Below are 18,363 nucleotides of genomic sequence, written 5' to 3' on the forward strand. Positions count from 1 at the left end.
GCCGTCGTTCGGCCATGACCTTCGGCGCAGACTGTGTCTGCCGTATCCAGGCGCGTGTTTCTCTGGTTCCGGTGGAGCCGAAGCTACACGGGTGACATCTTTAGCTCCTGCACTGGGCCCAAGAGAGTAGATGGGCAGAGTGGAATAGGGCTTAGATGGTAGCCGTATCTGGAGAGGAAAGACGAAATAAGCAAAATATTTAAGACGGATAAAAGTTTTTCATGCAGTTTATCAAGTACAAATAGAGGACTGGTGGTTGAAAAGCATCAAAGGCCGACAGCCTCCTACCTTTTTTGAACACTGGGCGCACACTGGTCTGAAAAAGATGAAACATAACTTTTAAGTTGGATATGACTGAACAGATGCTGAATGAAATGCAAAAGATAAGGCAGGAAAAACCCACTCGAATTAAATTTTGTTTAAACTTGTCAGTGAGTAGCTAAAGAAACATTTAAAAAGCTGCATGTTGTCTGAGATAGTTTGTCTGATATTCATCAACTCTGTATTTTTTCCTATATTGGCCAAGGTCGCTCGGCTCCATTTAAAAAAAATCTATTGAAATTTAGACAGGATAAAGCTGAACGTTTTGATAACAGTTTGGTGTCTGATTTTATTTAATTTTTAAAAATTAAACTAAATAATTCACAAGAGCCACTGCTTTATTTGGTATCTATACCCAACGTGAAACACAAAAACGGCTCTCTTTGATCGTTGTCCGAGCTTTCGGGTCAGTACTGATGTAGCAAATCAAACACAAAAATTTTGATGGTAAAGGGATGAACATATAAATACTATATTTTTTCTTGACTGTACCTGTTCAGACTGAGAAGACTGAGTAAGAATCTCATTTATAAACTAATATACTTTCCTCTAGAAAGTATCAATGCAAAATTTCATGCATTTCCAGACTGAACACTGAACAACTCCCCAAATTTGAAGAGTAGTCATGCTAAGTAGATGTATGTTGGTACATTTTTTGCTTAAGCTGCCGAACCGTCGATCAAGATGAACAGTACTGGTTTACCTTTTGCAGAACTGGCAGGTGTAGGACCAGGTGAAGAGGGAGAACTTTTTGGTTCGACATGCAAAGCAGAGCTAAAGACGGAAAAACATGGATGAGGATGAATCTTGCGCATTCAAATAATGAACATTTTGAGTCAACAAGAGAACTCCACCTTTCCTTTCTTCAGAGCGTTGTAGACGTCTTTGTACTGCTGGAACTTCTCCAGCTCTGCCTTGACCAGAACCTGTCTGATGTGCATCACCTCCTCCACCGTCAGCGTCAAACACTCCACAGGATAACCGAACTCCTCCTGCGGGGGGAGGGGGGGGAACAAAACAAAAAACACATCACATCTGAAAACCATCACTTGCATTTACAGAAGAGGAGACAAACATTAGGAATGTGGCGTTTTCTTCCAGTGAGATAAACACCACATGAACGGAGTCGAACACAAAACACCCAGCATCGTCAGAAGACCAGAAACGCAGCGATATGGGAGTAACGGAAACACAAACCGTTCACATGAATGACAGCTCAAGGAAAGATGATGAGTGCAGAATCTGCAGGTGATGTTCTACGAACTTCCAGAAGGTCAATTTGGGTTCTCTAGAAACGTTATATTTACTCGTCATCCTATAATTGACTTATTTGCGCATGGGTTTACAACAAACAACACCTGCAGTTATGCAAGAAAAACCCCCAACAAATTTCTCCACTGAGGAATTTTCCCCACCTCCCCCCCCCACCTTCTGTCTTGTTTCATAACCCAGCTTAAGCTAATTTCAGTCACTCCGCAGACGGTACTCTCACCCTGACAGACCTTACACAACTCTTTAAGCAAAACCAATCATACAGTGCTGAAGATGGTTTCCCTAACACGGTGATGTTGATGGGATAATCTGATGATGAGCAAGTTAACGGTGACATACCGTGACCTGAGCGCCGCCGGCTGCTTCCACCTGACCAGCGGGCGGGAGGAAAGGGAACAGGACATTGAGACTGAAACAGCAGCACTTTGTACTCCAACACGCGTAATCACATGCAGCATGTTTGGTAGAATTTAATAAGACAACACCCGTCATTCAAAAGGATATTTTCAGAATCCGTTATGTAATCATTTACAGCAAACCTAACGGCTCTACACGTGTGAGGAAAAAGTGAAATCTGATTTCATAAGAAGCGAAACATGAAAGCTAGTCTGATGGCTGAACCGACACCTGAGATTATTCATTTTTCCTCTCACAACTGCAGTCATTTAGTTCAATTGAAGACACAAAAAGAGCTCAGCTGCTGCTGCCTCGGAGATGTGCAAAAAGAAAAAAAAAAAAAAAACTTCCAAGAACTTAGATGTCCCTGCTTGGCTTCCCTAAAACCCTGTTTCTTATTTGTTCTTCGCATTTCATGTAAGAAAAAAGAAAAATCAGACGGTGATGAACAAACAGGACACAGACGAAGTCACCTTCCCAGTGGGACTCCCAGTCTGCTGCAGCGTTATATCAAAATAAATAAAAACCTGACTGCAAGTAAGTTTGTCAGACAGTTAGGCTAACCTGAGTAAATTTGCTAATGAGGTACAGGAGGAAGCATCAGAAAGTGAAGACTGCTGGAAAGATCTGACTGTTTCACTTTCGTTACATTGGATAAAACTGACATGTATTCTACATGGGTGATGTTCCATAGCACCATAAAAACAACACATGGGGATCTCTGTGGGGGTCAGAAAGGTCTTCTGGGGCTCAACAACAATCCAGTGCTTCCTCTATTGCAGGCAGTGGAGCCTTGACTGTTTTCCACAGTGATAAATTCGATGGTTCATCATTACGATGGCAGCATGTCTTTTGTTGTGCGTGCCGAAAAGCCCGATGTGATCCTTTGGGATTCACATAAAGCGCACGCAAAGGTCTAAAGGGGCAGTATTGTGCATTTTCTAGGTCCATAGTGTCATTTTATACCACAATCAAGTAACTGTGTTATTACCTTTAGTTGTTATAAAGATGCTGTATATATCAAATATGCCTTGAAAGAAATTTAATTTTGTTATATAAGGCCTTGAAATTGCACCTCTGTCTCTTTAAAAAAAAAAAAAAAAACTCTCTTTCTGGAACTCCGACATCAGGAAGTTATCACAACAGCATTCCTCTACTAACCCTTTAACAACATTTTTACCAGCTTTGCACTGAGAAGTAGCTCGTATCTGCTCAGTCGATCTGCAATTCCACCAGGTGATCTCTAATTCCTGCTGGCTAGTCTGAAGGAGCTGAGTGGAGGAATCGGGTAGGGGCGCTAGGTCCACTCAGGCATTTTGGACAGCTGGATGGTTGCCGTGGGAGATTAAAGGATTTCTTAATCATGCATGAAAAGAATCAAGGCAACACTCCAGATATGTTTTTGATGACAGAATAACATTATAACATGATATAAAGCTCAAAAAGGTTTATTTTACAAAATGCTGGTAGTGCTTAAGCAGTGTGTTTAACTGAAGCACAGAAATAATGTCAGCAGTGTGGTTGAATTCAAAGGGTAGGAAACATATATGTAATATATACATTGCATTGATTAAAACAGCAATGTTAATATTGAATATTGATATCGTTCCAAATTTTCATGTTGATGCATTTGCTGGTAAAACTTCATCACTCAGCGCTCTAAGTGACCAGGTTTATTGCCACAGCTCAGTTATAAAGGAACATAATCTGCCATTGTCACACATGTAACAGAAATTGTCTCAAACAGCTGAAATACACATTAAACCAATTTAATTCCCAGTTTTAGATGAAAATTTTCTCACATGTCGAACCTTTTCTAGACATTAGAGACTCAGGTTTAGCTCTAGAGTCCTAAAAACAAGCAGTGAGCAGGAACATATTCCCCAAATGGCCCTCTTAGCGCAGCAGTCCTGTGGTTTCAATTACATCCCGTCAGCCTCACTGGAATCATACGACTGAGCACAGAAAAGCTCAGCCGGTGACCTCATTGTAAACAAATAAGCAGTCACAGGACAGGAGGACATTAAGCTGACATTTTCACCTTCTACTGTTGCTGCTAAACGTAACCACAGTAATAACACAGACTTATTTTATTATTAGACTGATAAATACTGCAAAAAAAAAAAGTATAGGTTGGTTCGATTTATGACATTTTTTGACATGTCGTAAAAAAAGCTCCTTTTATAAACTCCTAAGGTGAATGGGCTGATATTTTTGAAGCAAATAAATGAACAGCAGCTTCTAGTGTCAACATATTTGTTGTGATTTAGTCGACTGGACAGCAGGCAGGTCAGCTGACCACAAGGAATGCGGCGATTGTTTAATAAGTGACTGGAAATTTCCGTCTGACAGGTCTGACCAGTAATGGTTGCTTAAAAAAACTATTTGCTTTCATCTTGGACCACACCTTAACTAATCATGCAAAGATCTCTTTTTTTCTTTGCCTGTCAGTCATAAACCTTTTGCTGAATGCAAAGTCATGCTTTGTATTCCACTAATCATATTCATCAACCAAAAGCCAATTTTGCAGATTGAAGGAAAAGCAAAAACAAATCAGCCTAAAAAAAACTGCAATCATACAATTAATTTTTAGTGAATAGCAAAACTGCTGTTTTCATTTTTTTCAGTGTTTTTTGCATCAACTTAAGTTATATCTCTACAAACTAATTCAGAGTTTTCAAAGATCTGCCAAGTAGGTATCCAGTAATAACTAGAAAAGCACAGATCAATCAGTGGAAACAAACTGAGAATAAAAAGCCAACTGGAAAAGTTGATTCATTAAATGCAACAATAACTAACAACTCCAATCCTGTCTCAATAAGCAGTTAATCACAGAATAAATTAAAATGATCTTGACAATTTCCATTCTGATGATTAATATTTTTTGAAGGGCAATTTTGTTGACAGGCTTCATGAATCGTTTCATTTTAGGCTTCAATTATGTGCTTTTTATTTTTCTTTTATTGTTTTTTTTTTGTTTGTATTATTTATAGCGTATTATTTTGGATATTTTAAATATCTTTTCAAGATGTTCTGGTCTTTGAGGAGGTAAACTTGCATTATGTTGCCCTTATCAAACTATTGCTTGAAAATGGTCTCAAAACAATTTTAACATTTATCGCAATCATTTCTTAGATCATTTCTTATTGTGACGGGTCTAAACAACTCCCACCTTTAAAACTCTATAAAAATATCAACCAAAAGCATGTATTTGATTACTTTTCTTAGTTTATTAAAGCATCAAATAAAGGTTCGGGTCAACCGAAAACGCTCATCTCTACCAAAGAGCCTGCAGCACAATTTTCTCGTTGAGGTTAAACAGCTTTAACCTCAACGAAACCTGGATAGGAAAAAAATAAAATAAAATAAAAACGTGACTTGCACGTCTCTAGTAGTTACACATAACTCCCTCAGTTAACTCACCAACGACTTGGAGCTCTGCTTGGACGGTGGCGCAAAAGACCGAACAAAAGCAGGCGCCTCCCTCTCAACAGAGTGCCGCCTCTGAAGAGCCCGGTGCTTCTCTGGCTGAGGAGTGGCGGAAACGGGCAGGAACTTCGGAGGCGCTGCAGGAATTAAAACATTTAAATAGGAATGGATGAGGAGAAGGAGGGTGTAACCGATTTAATATTTCCACTAAAGACTCCTCTGTGTTAGATCGCACCTTTCTTCTCCGCGGCAGCCTCAGGAGACGTGTCCTCCAGTAAAGACGTGGACCTGCTGGAGCTGCTCTTTGTGGGCTCCTCCTGTCGGTCAGATAACAAATAAAATAAATAAAATTGTGTATTAAAAGCCCAAATAAAGCTCTCAAGATAGCCGAACGTTGATAGATTTTCCGATTTTCCTCTCCACATATATGCAGACGATCATTCGGCGTGATCGGAAGACTCACCTCAGATTCGGAGCTGTCCAGTTCGGCCAGTGTGGGAGCTTTGAGGAGCCTCTTCCTCTGGCTCAGCTGCTGTGCTCTTTGAGGGGTTCCTGTCATCCCACTGGCCAGAGAGTGGGTGCTGCCAGCCAACTTCCTCTGCCCATCAGGAGACGCTGTGGGTCACAAACGCCTCATTCAGATGCTTGCAAGTCGCCACTAAGGCAAAATAAACCGGCTTATGTTTCAGGGCTGAAACAATTAATCGGATTGATCAATTATTGATATAATCGTCAACTAATTTAATTGTCGATTAATCGTATACAGACTAAAAAAAACAACAAAGAAAAGCTGTTTGATAAAGAACAAAACCATGAGAGCAGTAATTAAGACAAACCTCTACAAATAAAATAGATATTTTGCAATTAAGATAAAAAATAAAAAATTAAAAAAAACTTTGTAAATGTGTTCAACCCAAAACTCTTCAAGTGGCACCTGGTTCAAATTCTGTAAAGAAATCTCCTATTAACCACCTTTTCCATCCAATTATTAATTTGTTAATTAAAAAAAGAATCAACACATTATTTATATCATTTTAACAGGTTGTAACAGTTTATTAGCCATAAACTATATTGTGAAAGCTCAGCAGAAAGGACTGAGCTTCCACATGTTGATGTTAGAATTATTATTATGTTGTTGTTTTTTTATGCAGCTACATCCTTAATGCTTAAGCGTTCACTGGATTGTATCCAATAAAAATGTTTAGCTTCCTGTTTTAAAGAAATTCAATTATTTGTTGGCATCTCTTAATGTAATGTTCCATAAAAAAAGGCTTAAATGAAAAACCTGCAAAATGTGGCAGTAATCTTTTATCCGATTAATCATCTAATTGATTACTAAAATAATAATGTCTGGTTGCAGCCCTATTTATGTTGCAGATCATCTCCATGGCGATTAAACGAACCAGCGGCGCGTGCTTTACCTGGACTGCGGAACAAGTCCTGAGGGGTGCTGATGCTTTTCCCTGCACCTGAAGGGGAAAAAAATTCAGCAAATGTCACATTCAGCTGGAGCGTAAACGGATACACATTTCTTGCCAACGCCGAACAAGAGGATAGGTCCAAGTGCGATGGTACTACTAGAGACTGCTGTGGTGCTCCACAATCAGGCATAAACGGGTTGTGCGTCAGAGTTAAAAGCACAAAGGGAAAGGTACATGAAGGGATGTGTCAAAAAAAAAAAAAAAGAAAAACCAGAGGAAGACGATGAGTTAAACTTGCGAGGATTAACGGCACATTAAAACTGTCATCTGCCTTTCACCTACATGTGAAGCCAAACCACTGGCAGCAGCGTTATGTAATTTCCACAAATTTATCAAGAGAGGGCAGATTAGAGTGTCCAGGCTGCAGAGACGGAGCAGAGCGCTGGTTTGTAAAGTCACATCAGTCTGAAAATGTCTGGTTTGATAGAAATTTACAAGCACCGAATGTCATTTCTGTACTTTTTGCCACTTTGCCAAGTTCTGGAAGAAAAGCTAAGCTACACATTCAGACGAAGGAAAATTGACCGTAATGTTAAGGAACACTTAAACATGAGCTGACATACATTTCTTCCTAACGTTGAACAGCAGGACAGGACCAGAGGCCGAGCTGTAGCAGCCGACATCTAGACACCGAGGACTTAAGCTAAACTACTGGAACAAGAGCGTGTCTGTTCAGAGTGAAGACGGTTTTCTGTCACCACAGAATGAGAGAGGGCTGACCAAGAAAGAAACACAGACATCTTAAAGCTCGACTGAAATTTGCCTGTGCTGACGAGCAAAATGCATTTTGGAGAGACGCTCTCTATGCTCAGATGAGACAAAAGTTGAGCTTTTTGGTCACAATGGCAATAAGTACATCTATATGAGTCAGGAAAAGGCTAAAAAAACACAAAAAACAAAAAACACTGTGCCAACAGTCAAGTTATACACCATCCTTAAAAGCAGTAACAATCAAATAAACTCTACCAATTTTGAAAAGGGAAGCTTGTCGATGGGAGCAAAATTAGTTGTTTCGCAATGACTTCATAGTCCGCCCACCTTGGAAAACAAATCATTAAAAGCTCAAAGTGAAAGACATTCATGTCCACGATGAGTGTATGTAAACTTCTAACCAGACTTCTACACTATCTCTAGTGTTACCTCCAAAACAAAAGAAAAATGTGTAAATGCCAGAAATACTCAGGTTAAGTTGCACTGCGTTGACTCAGCGTCCCCCTGTGGTGCATTTATCAGAACAACAAGTGTGTGACACTGGTGTGTGTGTGTTTTTTTTTTTTTTTTTTTAATACAACTGTACGAGACAACTATCAGACCAAATTATTAAAAGTGGTAAAATTATGGAGAAGGAGAAGCTTGTTCTAAAAAACAGCCTGGAATGACACACAGATGTTATAATAAGAGCACAACGACCGCCATGACAATTTACCTGATGAGTCAAAACTGTAAGACATGCTTACAGGTCGCATGACTAACAGAAATGCCCATGTTTGGAGGGTGAGGGGAGAAAAGGAAAAAAGAAAATGTTAAAATGAACAGTGATGTTAAATAGTAAAATTCGGAAAGTTAGAATTTTAAAAACGAGCTGTGCTCAGATTTAATCCCAAGTGTTTCACAAAGATGGTTAGTTTTGAAGCAACAAAACCCTCCTACAGACGCCAACAGAGAAACTGACCCGTAATTCGATGGCCCATTTTGAGATGTGAATATGATAACATTATTTTAAGGCAAAATACAGACTTACCAAGTAGCTTTTTGGGAGGTTTCATATTATTCTGACCATCTGAGTACAAAACATTTACCTTGTTAGATTTTCTCAACTGCATGTCGGATACAACAAAAAGGATTATTTCTAATCAGGCACTGCAGTAAAGGGCTATTTTAATGCTTTTATTGGGGGGGGGACAACTTAGATTCCCTTTTTCTCAAAACACTTAGACTTGTTAAATCTATATACATATATAAAGTATTTAAAGCAGAGTTTTTCCATCTAAGATAAATTTATTTTATTTGCAAATATCAAAAAATAGAAACCAAAACCAGTGTAAGAAGATCCACAGGTCCAGCGTTAAATAATGTTCCCAGAAGATCCTGGGGCCAAAAAATTTACTGAAAACTAGAAAAAAAACAATCCAGATCTGGAATATAGCCTAAATTTAGATGTGGCAAATTTAAGATAAAAGATCTCATCTTTTATCTTATCTTAATACGATAAGCTCCTGACTTGAAAGAAAATACATGGTAACAGTGTAAGCAAGAAAGAATCCAAACTTAATTTCCCTTTTTTTGTAGAACTGGAAAAGCAAAAATGCAATTTTCAACTTTCCTAGATCTTTCAAGACTTTGTAGAAACCCTGTGAACTGGAAGAAAATTTAATCTGAAATAAACTTGACTGAATGATTATAACAATTAAAACTAATTTATGCAACCCTTTAAAATGAAAGGGGCTTCCCTTACCAGGAATGTCAAATAAAATCAGACTAAAAAAAAAAAACAAATGAGTGCTTTTGCTCTGTGTGAACCTTGTTTAAACACGTTGACATTTCTGGAAAAATTAGACGCTGCTCTAAGTTGATGTTCTTTCTATAACCAGACATTCTTAGTGCACTAAAGTTTCCACTTAGAACGTCTTCCACTCAGCAGAGAATAATTAGCTGACCAATTCTGCTCGGACACCAGGCTGTACGCATCATTTCCGTGCGCCTCACCTAGGCGGTGCCTCCGAATCATATCGGGTGAAACTGGCCGGAGCTTCCTTTCAGCCTTGATGTCCTCCAGCAGTCGCTCGTGGAGACTCCGCGGACGTGGAGGATGGGGCTTGAGCTTACGGGCGGAAACCTGAAACAGCAGCAGCAGCAGCACGAGTGAGATCTTGGCAGGAAGGAAAACCAGAATAACTTTTTGTTTGTTGCATAAATTCATCTAGTTATGCTAAAATAGCATAAAATGCAGGATGTTCTATAAGGTTCGTCGTCAGCCACACCTTTTCTTTTTTTTTTTTCAAAAAAGGTTAATCTACATGTTTCCACAGAAATTTAAATTCCACCTACGTTAGATGCTCTGACAGGTATTTCAAAAAAAATGATGATGCCACAAACTCTTGAAATGCTCGAATAAAAGAAAAACAGGCCCACAGCATCATGGATCCTCCACATTATAGTTAACGGTGATCATGAATTCTCTGACAGGATGAAAAGTGTTTCTCAGGTGATTTTGAAAATGTATTACTATATTTTATCTTGAAAATAGAATTTCTTTCTGCTCCGCTTACATTTTCAATCCATGCGAGCTTACACTACCATAACATAGAATACATTTATTTTAACGAAGTGTAAAAGGTGCTGAATTTGCTGTAGGTCCTGCGTTACTGTAAATTCAGATCTGCTTACAGGGTTAAGAGGGGGCCGTGATCTGATGAATTCAAGGATGATTTCATGTGCGCTCTTCTTTAGTCGTGGGGGGATGTCTCCATTCACCTGGAACAGCAGCATTCGATTTGATTCAAAATGATCCAACGTAGGATGTATATAAAAAAATAAAAGCAGTACCGTAGGGGCAAGTCCCTCACCATGACTTTTCTCAGCTTGTAGCGTTTGGAACGGATGTCGTCCATCAGCATTTCGTACGGCGTCAGCTGGTACTCAATGGGCAGCGGGTTGTACTGCCGTTCCTGAACCTTCTTTAACTTCACACCGTGTCGTAGGTCGCGCATCACCTGCACCCAGAAGCGGGCCTGTGTGGGATATGTTTAATGTCAAGTTAGACACAGCAGCTTTGTGTTTACCACCACACGGTTATACATTTTAAATCTACCGGCGTTTTCTCTCACCCAGTCGGCATTTTGCAGCTCGTTGAGGTCCTTCTCGGGTTCCTCCTGCGTCTCGCCTTCCATCCGCCGAAGGTTCTGGTCAACGAGAAACGAGGGGAAAACAACATGTCTACATTCAGACTGTGGCCAAGCGTCAAGCTGAACTACTACGTGGGCAAGCTGCATACGTTATCGTAGTGAACATGTTGTGCAATGAGTGAATGTTGTCTCACGTGGTCCTGACGACAACCATCTCGTCCTGTGTCAACAGCGCGCCGGAGGAAATAAAATGATCCAATTGCCTTTTATGACGCCGTTTAACGTGCCTCTAATGAATCTGCTGTGCGAGCTACTCTCAGTTTTGTTTTCATTTTAAAGTGAAATGTTGGTATGCTGTAACTTGATGTGATTTTCTTTCTGCAAATTCTCAAGTTCACTTTGACTTATTAGAAAGACAAAACAATCTGACTAAGCTGAGCTGAAGTTTTAAATACATGTATTACCTTTGCACGCGGTCCCTTCAAATTTTTTAAGATCAACTATACTTTTAATGTGGGAACTATATATTTTTTTCCCATATTTATTTCCACCTGGACATCCCTAAAATAAATTCTACATTTCCTAAGGTTTTTCCAGACTTGTAAGCCTTGCTTTCTACTGATACCTGCTACAATGTACACATATCGTCACCCTTCATTTATTGAGACAACTCTTGTATCTCATTAACACAAAGCAAAATGCCCTTAAATTAGCCTCCCTTTCTGGATCTGCTGAAAAGACGAGGGGACTGCACAAAAACAAGAGGTAAACAAGTGAAGTAACATAAAAAAAAATTTTTTAAAAAAATAAAATTTGTAACCAAACCCACTGAAGATCTAAAGCACGTTCCCTGCTTTAATGAAGTTAAAACTGATTCTATAAGTACACCAGGAGTTGCGTAAGGCTGTCTGGATGAATCATGCCCGCAGCCATAGATGGAGAGCAGCTAACGTACACTACAAACATCATTACCTAAATGCTAACTTAATCAGTTAAAATATATTAAGATGTTTAAACCTGACTTCTCTTCTTCATGTCCTTCACAGTACACGCTAAACCGACATGTTCAGGTTGAATAAACCTGATAATGACACCCTCCTTGTTTAATTTTATTATTTCTTATTGGTTAATTATGTTATCTTGACTATTGTGTCACAAAAAGAGAAAGAAATTTCTCTCGATCGCTCTCAGTTTCTGCTCTTTACCAGCGTCTGACACCAGAGACAGGACGCCACGTCACATCTGAGCAGAGTGAAGCGGTCGAGTGCTCAGCTGGACAAACACCGTCAGTCATCCTGCCTCAGGACTGTATCTGTCTTGTTTGTTTTGCTTTTTTTTTGTTGTTGTTGTTGGACTGCATTTATATTTATCAACTGGTAAACTCCAGTTGATAACGACAGTTCGGTACTTTCTCAAAAACTCTTATTCATTTGGAGACATTTTCCTTTTGTTTTCACCATTTGGCAGTAGAGTGACTGTATCTTTTTTGGCAGGCAAAAGGGAAAAACACACACACACACACACACACACGCACACGCACACGCACACACACACACACACACAACTACTTCACTTTTGGCAGGTAAACATAAGCAAAGGCTACTGAAGGTCTCTGAGGAAGCCAGGCATCCTTTCTGAGCTCTTAATTTTTACATCTGTAATGGAAAGATGTGACCAAGTGCTAAAACATGTCAAAATGGTCTGGTAATGTCAAGATTTTTCTCACCTCCTTTGCGCATCTTATCTTCTCCAGAAACGTGTGAAGTTCCCTAGTCTCGGCATAAAGAGCTCGGCACACGGCCAGGTAATGGTTCGGAGCATCAGATGGGCTGGGCAGGTGGGAAGAACATATCTGCAGAAGAAAAAGAGACAAAATAGTCGATGACTAAAAGCTTTTCGGAGTGCATGGTGTACGTAAATTGCGCATTTTAGCTCATTCCAAAGTATTTATCTCTTGGAAATACAACATAATGTGTTCTGATCATTAAAATATAATAGAACTGAGCATTTCATATCAAGTGTCTCAGTTGTGTGTTTTTTGTAGTCAGAAAGAATCAGTGACTTATTTTATTTTATTTCATTTTGTTGTATTTGATTATTTTATTTAGTTTCTAACCTGCAGATTCTGTTTTTTTTTCCAATGGAAATTTCTTTTCAAAGCACTCTAACATACACAGGTTCATTAACATTCATTAGGTTTGGGGGGAAAAAATGACCACAAATGCAAAAATAATGTTTTCCTAAATCCTTAATAGAAGTAAATGTTTTACGTTTACCAGAATGTTACAAAATGAACCCCATTATGCATCAAAGCAAATGTGCATAAAAGGTCAAAGCTAATCAAGAGGCAGCTGATTGGTCTGTCAACCAGCAGCTGGCGGGACACCAGCCTGAAAAAAGTTAAAGTCAGACAGGAAGACATTTTTATTCCTATCAACAAGCTGACAACATCACTGAAACCACAACACTGAAAAAAAAGAGAGCAAAAATATCCGAGGTGAACCTGATGATCCAGTTAGTGGACCGATGTCTGACTAGCTCTTCCCGCACACCATATACGGCTGTCCCCTTTTGACATATTTCAGAACAAAAGTCAACTGCTAGAGAAAAAAAAACATGTCACCAAATTATGTCACAGGGAACAAAGACGAGAACCAGATGAATGACATTGTTCTGATGTTTGTCTGATGGGCGCGACGGGGACGACTCGGTAAATTGTTTCTCAGGTAAATGACTCCTGACAAATGAAAGTACAGCCAAACACAGCTGCATCAAATGTGCTGTTTGTACAAAAAACAATTATCAGGTCTTAGGTGCTTTTTTTTTCCTGACTCATGATCCTTGTACTTCATTGTAACCCTAGTCTTTCAGTGAGAATTTCTTTTTTATTTCAATCTTCATTTACCTCTAAAAAAAAAAAAAAAACAGGATGTTTACTGCTTTGTATACCCAGCAGCTACTTGTGGACCTTACGGTGTGACGGCTCCCAACAGGGGGATTTATTTAGACCTGGAGTTGTAAAAGTGTTCACAACTTTTTCTGGCTCTAGTGGCCTTTATTTGATAGTCAATTGACAGGAAGGTGGGTAGTGAGAGAGGGGGAAGACATGTGGTAAGGGTCACCAAGGCCAGGAATTGAATCTGCGATGGCTGTGTCGAGGACTAAGGCCTCCATATGTGGGTTGTGCTTAACCCCTGCGCCACCACAGCGCAACCCCTCTGTTCATAACTTTAACATAAAACGTAAATGCAAGGCGGAGGACGCACATGGCCAAAATGAACATAAAGAGTCTTTTATAGAAGCTGCATATTTACCTTCTTTTGCTTTATAATAATGAGAAGGTGTGCCTTTTCACTCTTATAAATTGACAAACATCAATAGCACAAGCACAACAAAACATTTTTAGGCTAATTATAGAAGTGTGAGGATTCTCTTAGCCACGGGAAATGGCAAACAGCTTTCTCATGACTTAACATCAATACCTGCATCAGATCAGTCCACAAGCAAGAAGGTCAGCTGCTACACGTCAGCGTTAATCAACAGAAAGCTATTTAAATTTATTTTCAATAGCTCAATTGTACTTAACTGCAGTGCAGCCAAAGGAGCACTGCCTTTTAAGGTCAAATGAAAACAAAAAGCTTCTGTGCCTTGAAAAAAATGTATAAAAAGTTCCCAGTTCTCCCAGTTAGTATTTGTATTATTATGGTGAACATTTAAGGGCTAGTTTAGCACAACCTGAAATTTTACAGAGCTACTACAAAGCGAAAACTTAGGTGATATCAATAGGTCCAAACTGACTGAACAAGAGGCTTGTGATGGAGTCACCTGTCGATACGATTTTTAGAAATTCTCAACTCACCAAGAGGACGTCTCTGTAGCTCTTGATGCTGCTCACTTCGCTGGCAGAGGAAACAGAGTCGAGCTCTTCGTCCCCGTCGTCTTCCTCACACTCGTCCTCCTCCTCGGTGGCCTCGTAGCCCTCGTCAGGACAAGGGTCGGTCTCAGTTTCCTGCATGTTGGTCATCATGTCGATCAGTCGCTCCAATGGCGGGCTGAGCTCTCGCTCTTCGTTCTCTTTGAGGCCATAATCCAGAGCTTTGTAGATCATGATGCCCAGGGAGTAAATAACCTACAAAAGGATGTTGGAAGAAATTATTGTACTGACGAAAATGTAAATTTATTTTATTTTTTTTCTGAATGTGAACTTTATTCGCAAGAGCACATCTCATTAGTGTAATTCAGTCATTTCCTGTTTGCTTGCTGTGAAGTACTCCACTACTACTACGATCTTTAAAGCTGACAACACAGTTTCACGTTTCGTCCCGTCTGCAAACCCTCATGGAATAATCTCACTGAGAGCAAACAGAGCTCCACCACCTACAACAAACAGAGAGCGTCTGCAGAGTTAAGGCCACGGATCATGTCCTCAAACCCAAACTTAAAATAAAAGGCACCCACGTCCCTCTAAATTCGCTCATACCAGCACTGCTTCCTCTCGTTAATGAGAGAGGAATGACCCGTCCATCTGCAGCATGCTTAAATTCTTCCTAATGTCTTAAGCCGCCAGCAGACAAAGCTGTGCTTTTACTCCCGCAGGTCCAGTTGGCTCGCTGTGCCATGTCCTCTCCCGACGTCAACTTTAACCAAGTTATGTGGCAAATATTAATCTGCAATGGCCTTGAAATAGGCTTGGGAAAAATCGGTTAATTTATTCTCCAAAATATTTTGGTCCAGGTTGTCTATTATGGGGATTTTTTTTTTTTATTCCCTTGTGTTGAAATCTTATCAAAATTGTATTTTTCACAGGTGATGATGCTTAAAGTTTCACGACTTGTCGACAACTTTATTTTGCCAGTTATTGATGGCTCCAGTCTTGCATATTAACCCACCACCCAAAATAAAACAAAAAAAAAATCAATTCAGCATATATGGGAAATAGTGTTGTGGGTACATATATATATATATATATATATATATATATATATATATATATATATATATATATATATATATATATATATATAAAAATAAAAATCTGGCTTTTTAAATGTTTAAAATTTCTGAAAATCTGTGAAAATTTATTATGCAGGGTGTGAACTGAAACTAAAAACCACAAATTTCATTAAAATAATATTTCCACAGTAATCTTTAAAAAAAAAAAAGCTCATGTTGGTGACAGTGAAACAATTGTTTTATAAGAGACTTTACTCAAAAACAAACATGAATCAGAATCAGTGTTGCTGTCAGTTTTTAACGCTCCCTAGTCTGGATGTCTAGACAAAAAAAAAAAATCACCTTTATCAATAAAATAGGCGTTTAAAGTGACAAAAACGGAAAGAACTTCAGATATTTACTATGGTGAGGACATTCTTAAATGGCACTAAAGCCATTTAAGAAAAAATCAAAAGTATGCCGACACATAATATTTTGAATAATCTGTGAAAGAGCAATTTTTGTTTCCGAGGGACCCAGGTGGAGCTCATACCCAACGGTTAAATGACGCAATGTTTATGTTTTCTTTCCATAGCCGTTTAATACAGCATTCTTACGCGGCCTGTTCGAAGGGGGAGGTACCCAAACAAAACGCAGCGCTGCAGGTGGGCGAAGCTTTCACAGACGTGGGAACAGCACAGCACCTGCCAGGAGTCTGGGAGTGTGCTGGTAAAGACAAGGGCGTTGACTGAGCCTGTGCAAAATCATTAACTTCAACAGCAGAGAAGAGGGTGTTTCTCATAACTCGCTCTGCAAACCACAAAGCTTAAAAATGAGTTCTGTCGGGTAACACAGAGCGTTTGTTGGACCGTTAAGAGTTCATATGTTACAAAACAAGCACGTTCTCCCAGTTATTTAATGAAATAGTTCGTTCTTTATAATAATTATTGTATGAAAGTTACTAGCCATAACCCTAAATATCTCAACATACATTGTCAAAGCAGCATGAGCTGATTAAAATATGTCTTCCTTCATCGAATTGCCATGTTATCCTTTTTCTTCAAAGATGTATCCTAATTTTGATCATGACTTTTATGTAAAAGAAAAAGGTACCAGTTGTAATAGTGTGCATTTATCTGTATGTGTTTTCAGTAGCTCAGGAACCTGAAAACTGGTGGCTAAAATATTAAACTGAAGTTGGGATTTAGCAAATCAACAACAAAGGAATTAATTTAGTGTAATGTAAGCACAAAAACAGAAAAGATTTTATCTTCACAAAACATAATAAAGCATAAAATGAAAAATCTAATTTTCCATACTCATTGTTTCCACGATACGTATCTATTCTTAAAACAACCTGGAGTAACAATTAAGCAAGTTCTGTCTAGGATAAGACAATTTAACAAACCGTAATTATAACAAAAAACTTGTTTTCAAGGGAAAGAGGTCGGAACATTTCTGCAAAAAGTGGCCTAAATATTTTCACTATTCAAATCTATAGAATGTTTTTGTTACTTTGAACAATGTAGTATTTTCCTAAAGGAACATGGGTGTGAACTCAGGAGCAGCGTTATTTACTTTTCACGTTCACTTTTTTCAGTAAAAACTGAAACAAACAGGGGAACTAATCCAGGTGCATCAAGCACTCCTACATGTTTTTGGTGCAATACCTGTCAAATATAACAAGTAAGAAAACAAAGAGGTATATAAGGAAATATTAGGAGAATTCAAAAACTTTTTTTGGAGTCAAAAAAAAATGGAAAAAGGTGCACAAACTTTCTGCTGCTGCTCTTCCCGGTGTTACGCTGTTATTATTTATCCGCCGTCGCGGAGTACGGCCGATAATCCTGTTCCAAGCCCAAAACAAATATCCTATTCCTTACTGCCTTGTTATGCAACATCATAATCCATCTGCAGGACATCATGCGCCGCAGCAGGCAGGCAGACAGGCGAGAGGAGGAGGATGGAGTTACAGACAGCAAAAATGGGGCTTTCATTTAACCCCAACAACAAACCAAACAACTACAGAAGTCTAGCTTTCAAAAAACATGACTTGCAAAATTTCATTCACTCTGAACTTTTTCACATTTTGCCCCTTCACAACCACAAACTCCAAAGTACTTTATTGGAATTTATGTGAGAGACCAACAAACATGGTTCACAACTGTGGAAGTACAGAAAAAAAAAACACTTAATAAATTTCAATACTTTTTTTTTTTACAAAAAGAAGTCAGATATGTGTGCATTTGTATTCACCCCCTTTAGGGATTGTGGGAAACTTTTACCAAGACTTTCAACAATGGTTTTATTTTTCCATAAAGGGCATTATTTTATTGTTGTATTATTATATTTTTAGAGTGTATGATGAATAATTGTCCTGTCAGATGGGGTAAATACTAGGGCTGGGTAATATTTTGAATGTATCATTATAACAATATCAGTGACTGCTTGGAGTGCAATAATTGATGGCTAATATATTCTAATTGTTATGAAAGTGCAATTTAAATGCTAATCTAATATTTAGCTGGTTAGTCTGAAGAAACCAGGCTTATTTCACAACTGATGTTATCATAATATGTGCACATATCAACGCCACTGCAAAATTCTCTCATATTTGTATTATTATATGAAATATGAGAGAATTTTGCAGTTGCCTATATTGTTGGTCTCAATGACTACACCCAACG

At 38.8% G+C, this 18,363-nt stretch overlaps 1 protein-coding gene across 3 annotated transcripts in view; it reads right to left on the reverse strand.

The window, feature by feature from the left end:
• Positions 1–18,363, reverse strand: part of spire1a (spire-type actin nucleation factor 1a) — a 31,165-nt gene that overhangs the window by 1,770 nt on the left and 11,032 nt on the right. The window contains exons 3-18 of one of the 3 annotated variants that reach the window (XM_014988464.2): positions 14,604–14,873; positions 12,471–12,596; positions 10,727–10,801; positions 10,466–10,630; positions 10,287–10,373; positions 9,606–9,735; positions 8,641–8,679; positions 6,840–6,887; positions 5,882–6,033; positions 5,654–5,735; positions 5,413–5,555; positions 1,933–1,962; positions 1,176–1,313; positions 1,025–1,095; positions 289–316; positions 20–168 (exon numbers count right to left, since the gene is read on the reverse strand). In XM_014988464.2, the coding sequence (XP_014843950.2) occupies positions 20–168; positions 289–316; positions 1,025–1,095; positions 1,176–1,313; positions 1,933–1,962; positions 5,413–5,555; positions 5,654–5,735; positions 5,882–6,033; positions 6,840–6,887; positions 8,641–8,679; positions 9,606–9,735; positions 10,287–10,373; positions 10,466–10,630; positions 10,727–10,801; positions 12,471–12,596; positions 14,604–14,873 (1,733 nt within the window). The remainder of the gene's footprint in view (positions 1–19; positions 169–288; positions 317–1,024; positions 1,096–1,175; positions 1,314–1,932; positions 1,963–5,412; positions 5,556–5,653; positions 5,736–5,881; positions 6,034–6,839; positions 6,888–8,640; positions 8,680–9,605; positions 9,736–10,286; positions 10,374–10,465; positions 10,631–10,726; positions 10,802–12,470; positions 12,597–14,603; positions 14,874–18,363) is intronic. The other 2 variants (XM_014988466.2, XM_088010239.1) reach the window with 2 other exon arrangements.

This window comes from Poecilia mexicana, unplaced genomic scaffold (assembly GCF_051168715.1).
Source record: "Poecilia mexicana isolate PSO_F unplaced genomic scaffold, ASM5116871v1 scaffold_11, whole genome shotgun sequence".
Taxonomy (NCBI): domain Eukaryota; kingdom Metazoa; phylum Chordata; class Actinopteri; order Cyprinodontiformes; family Poeciliidae; genus Poecilia; species Poecilia mexicana.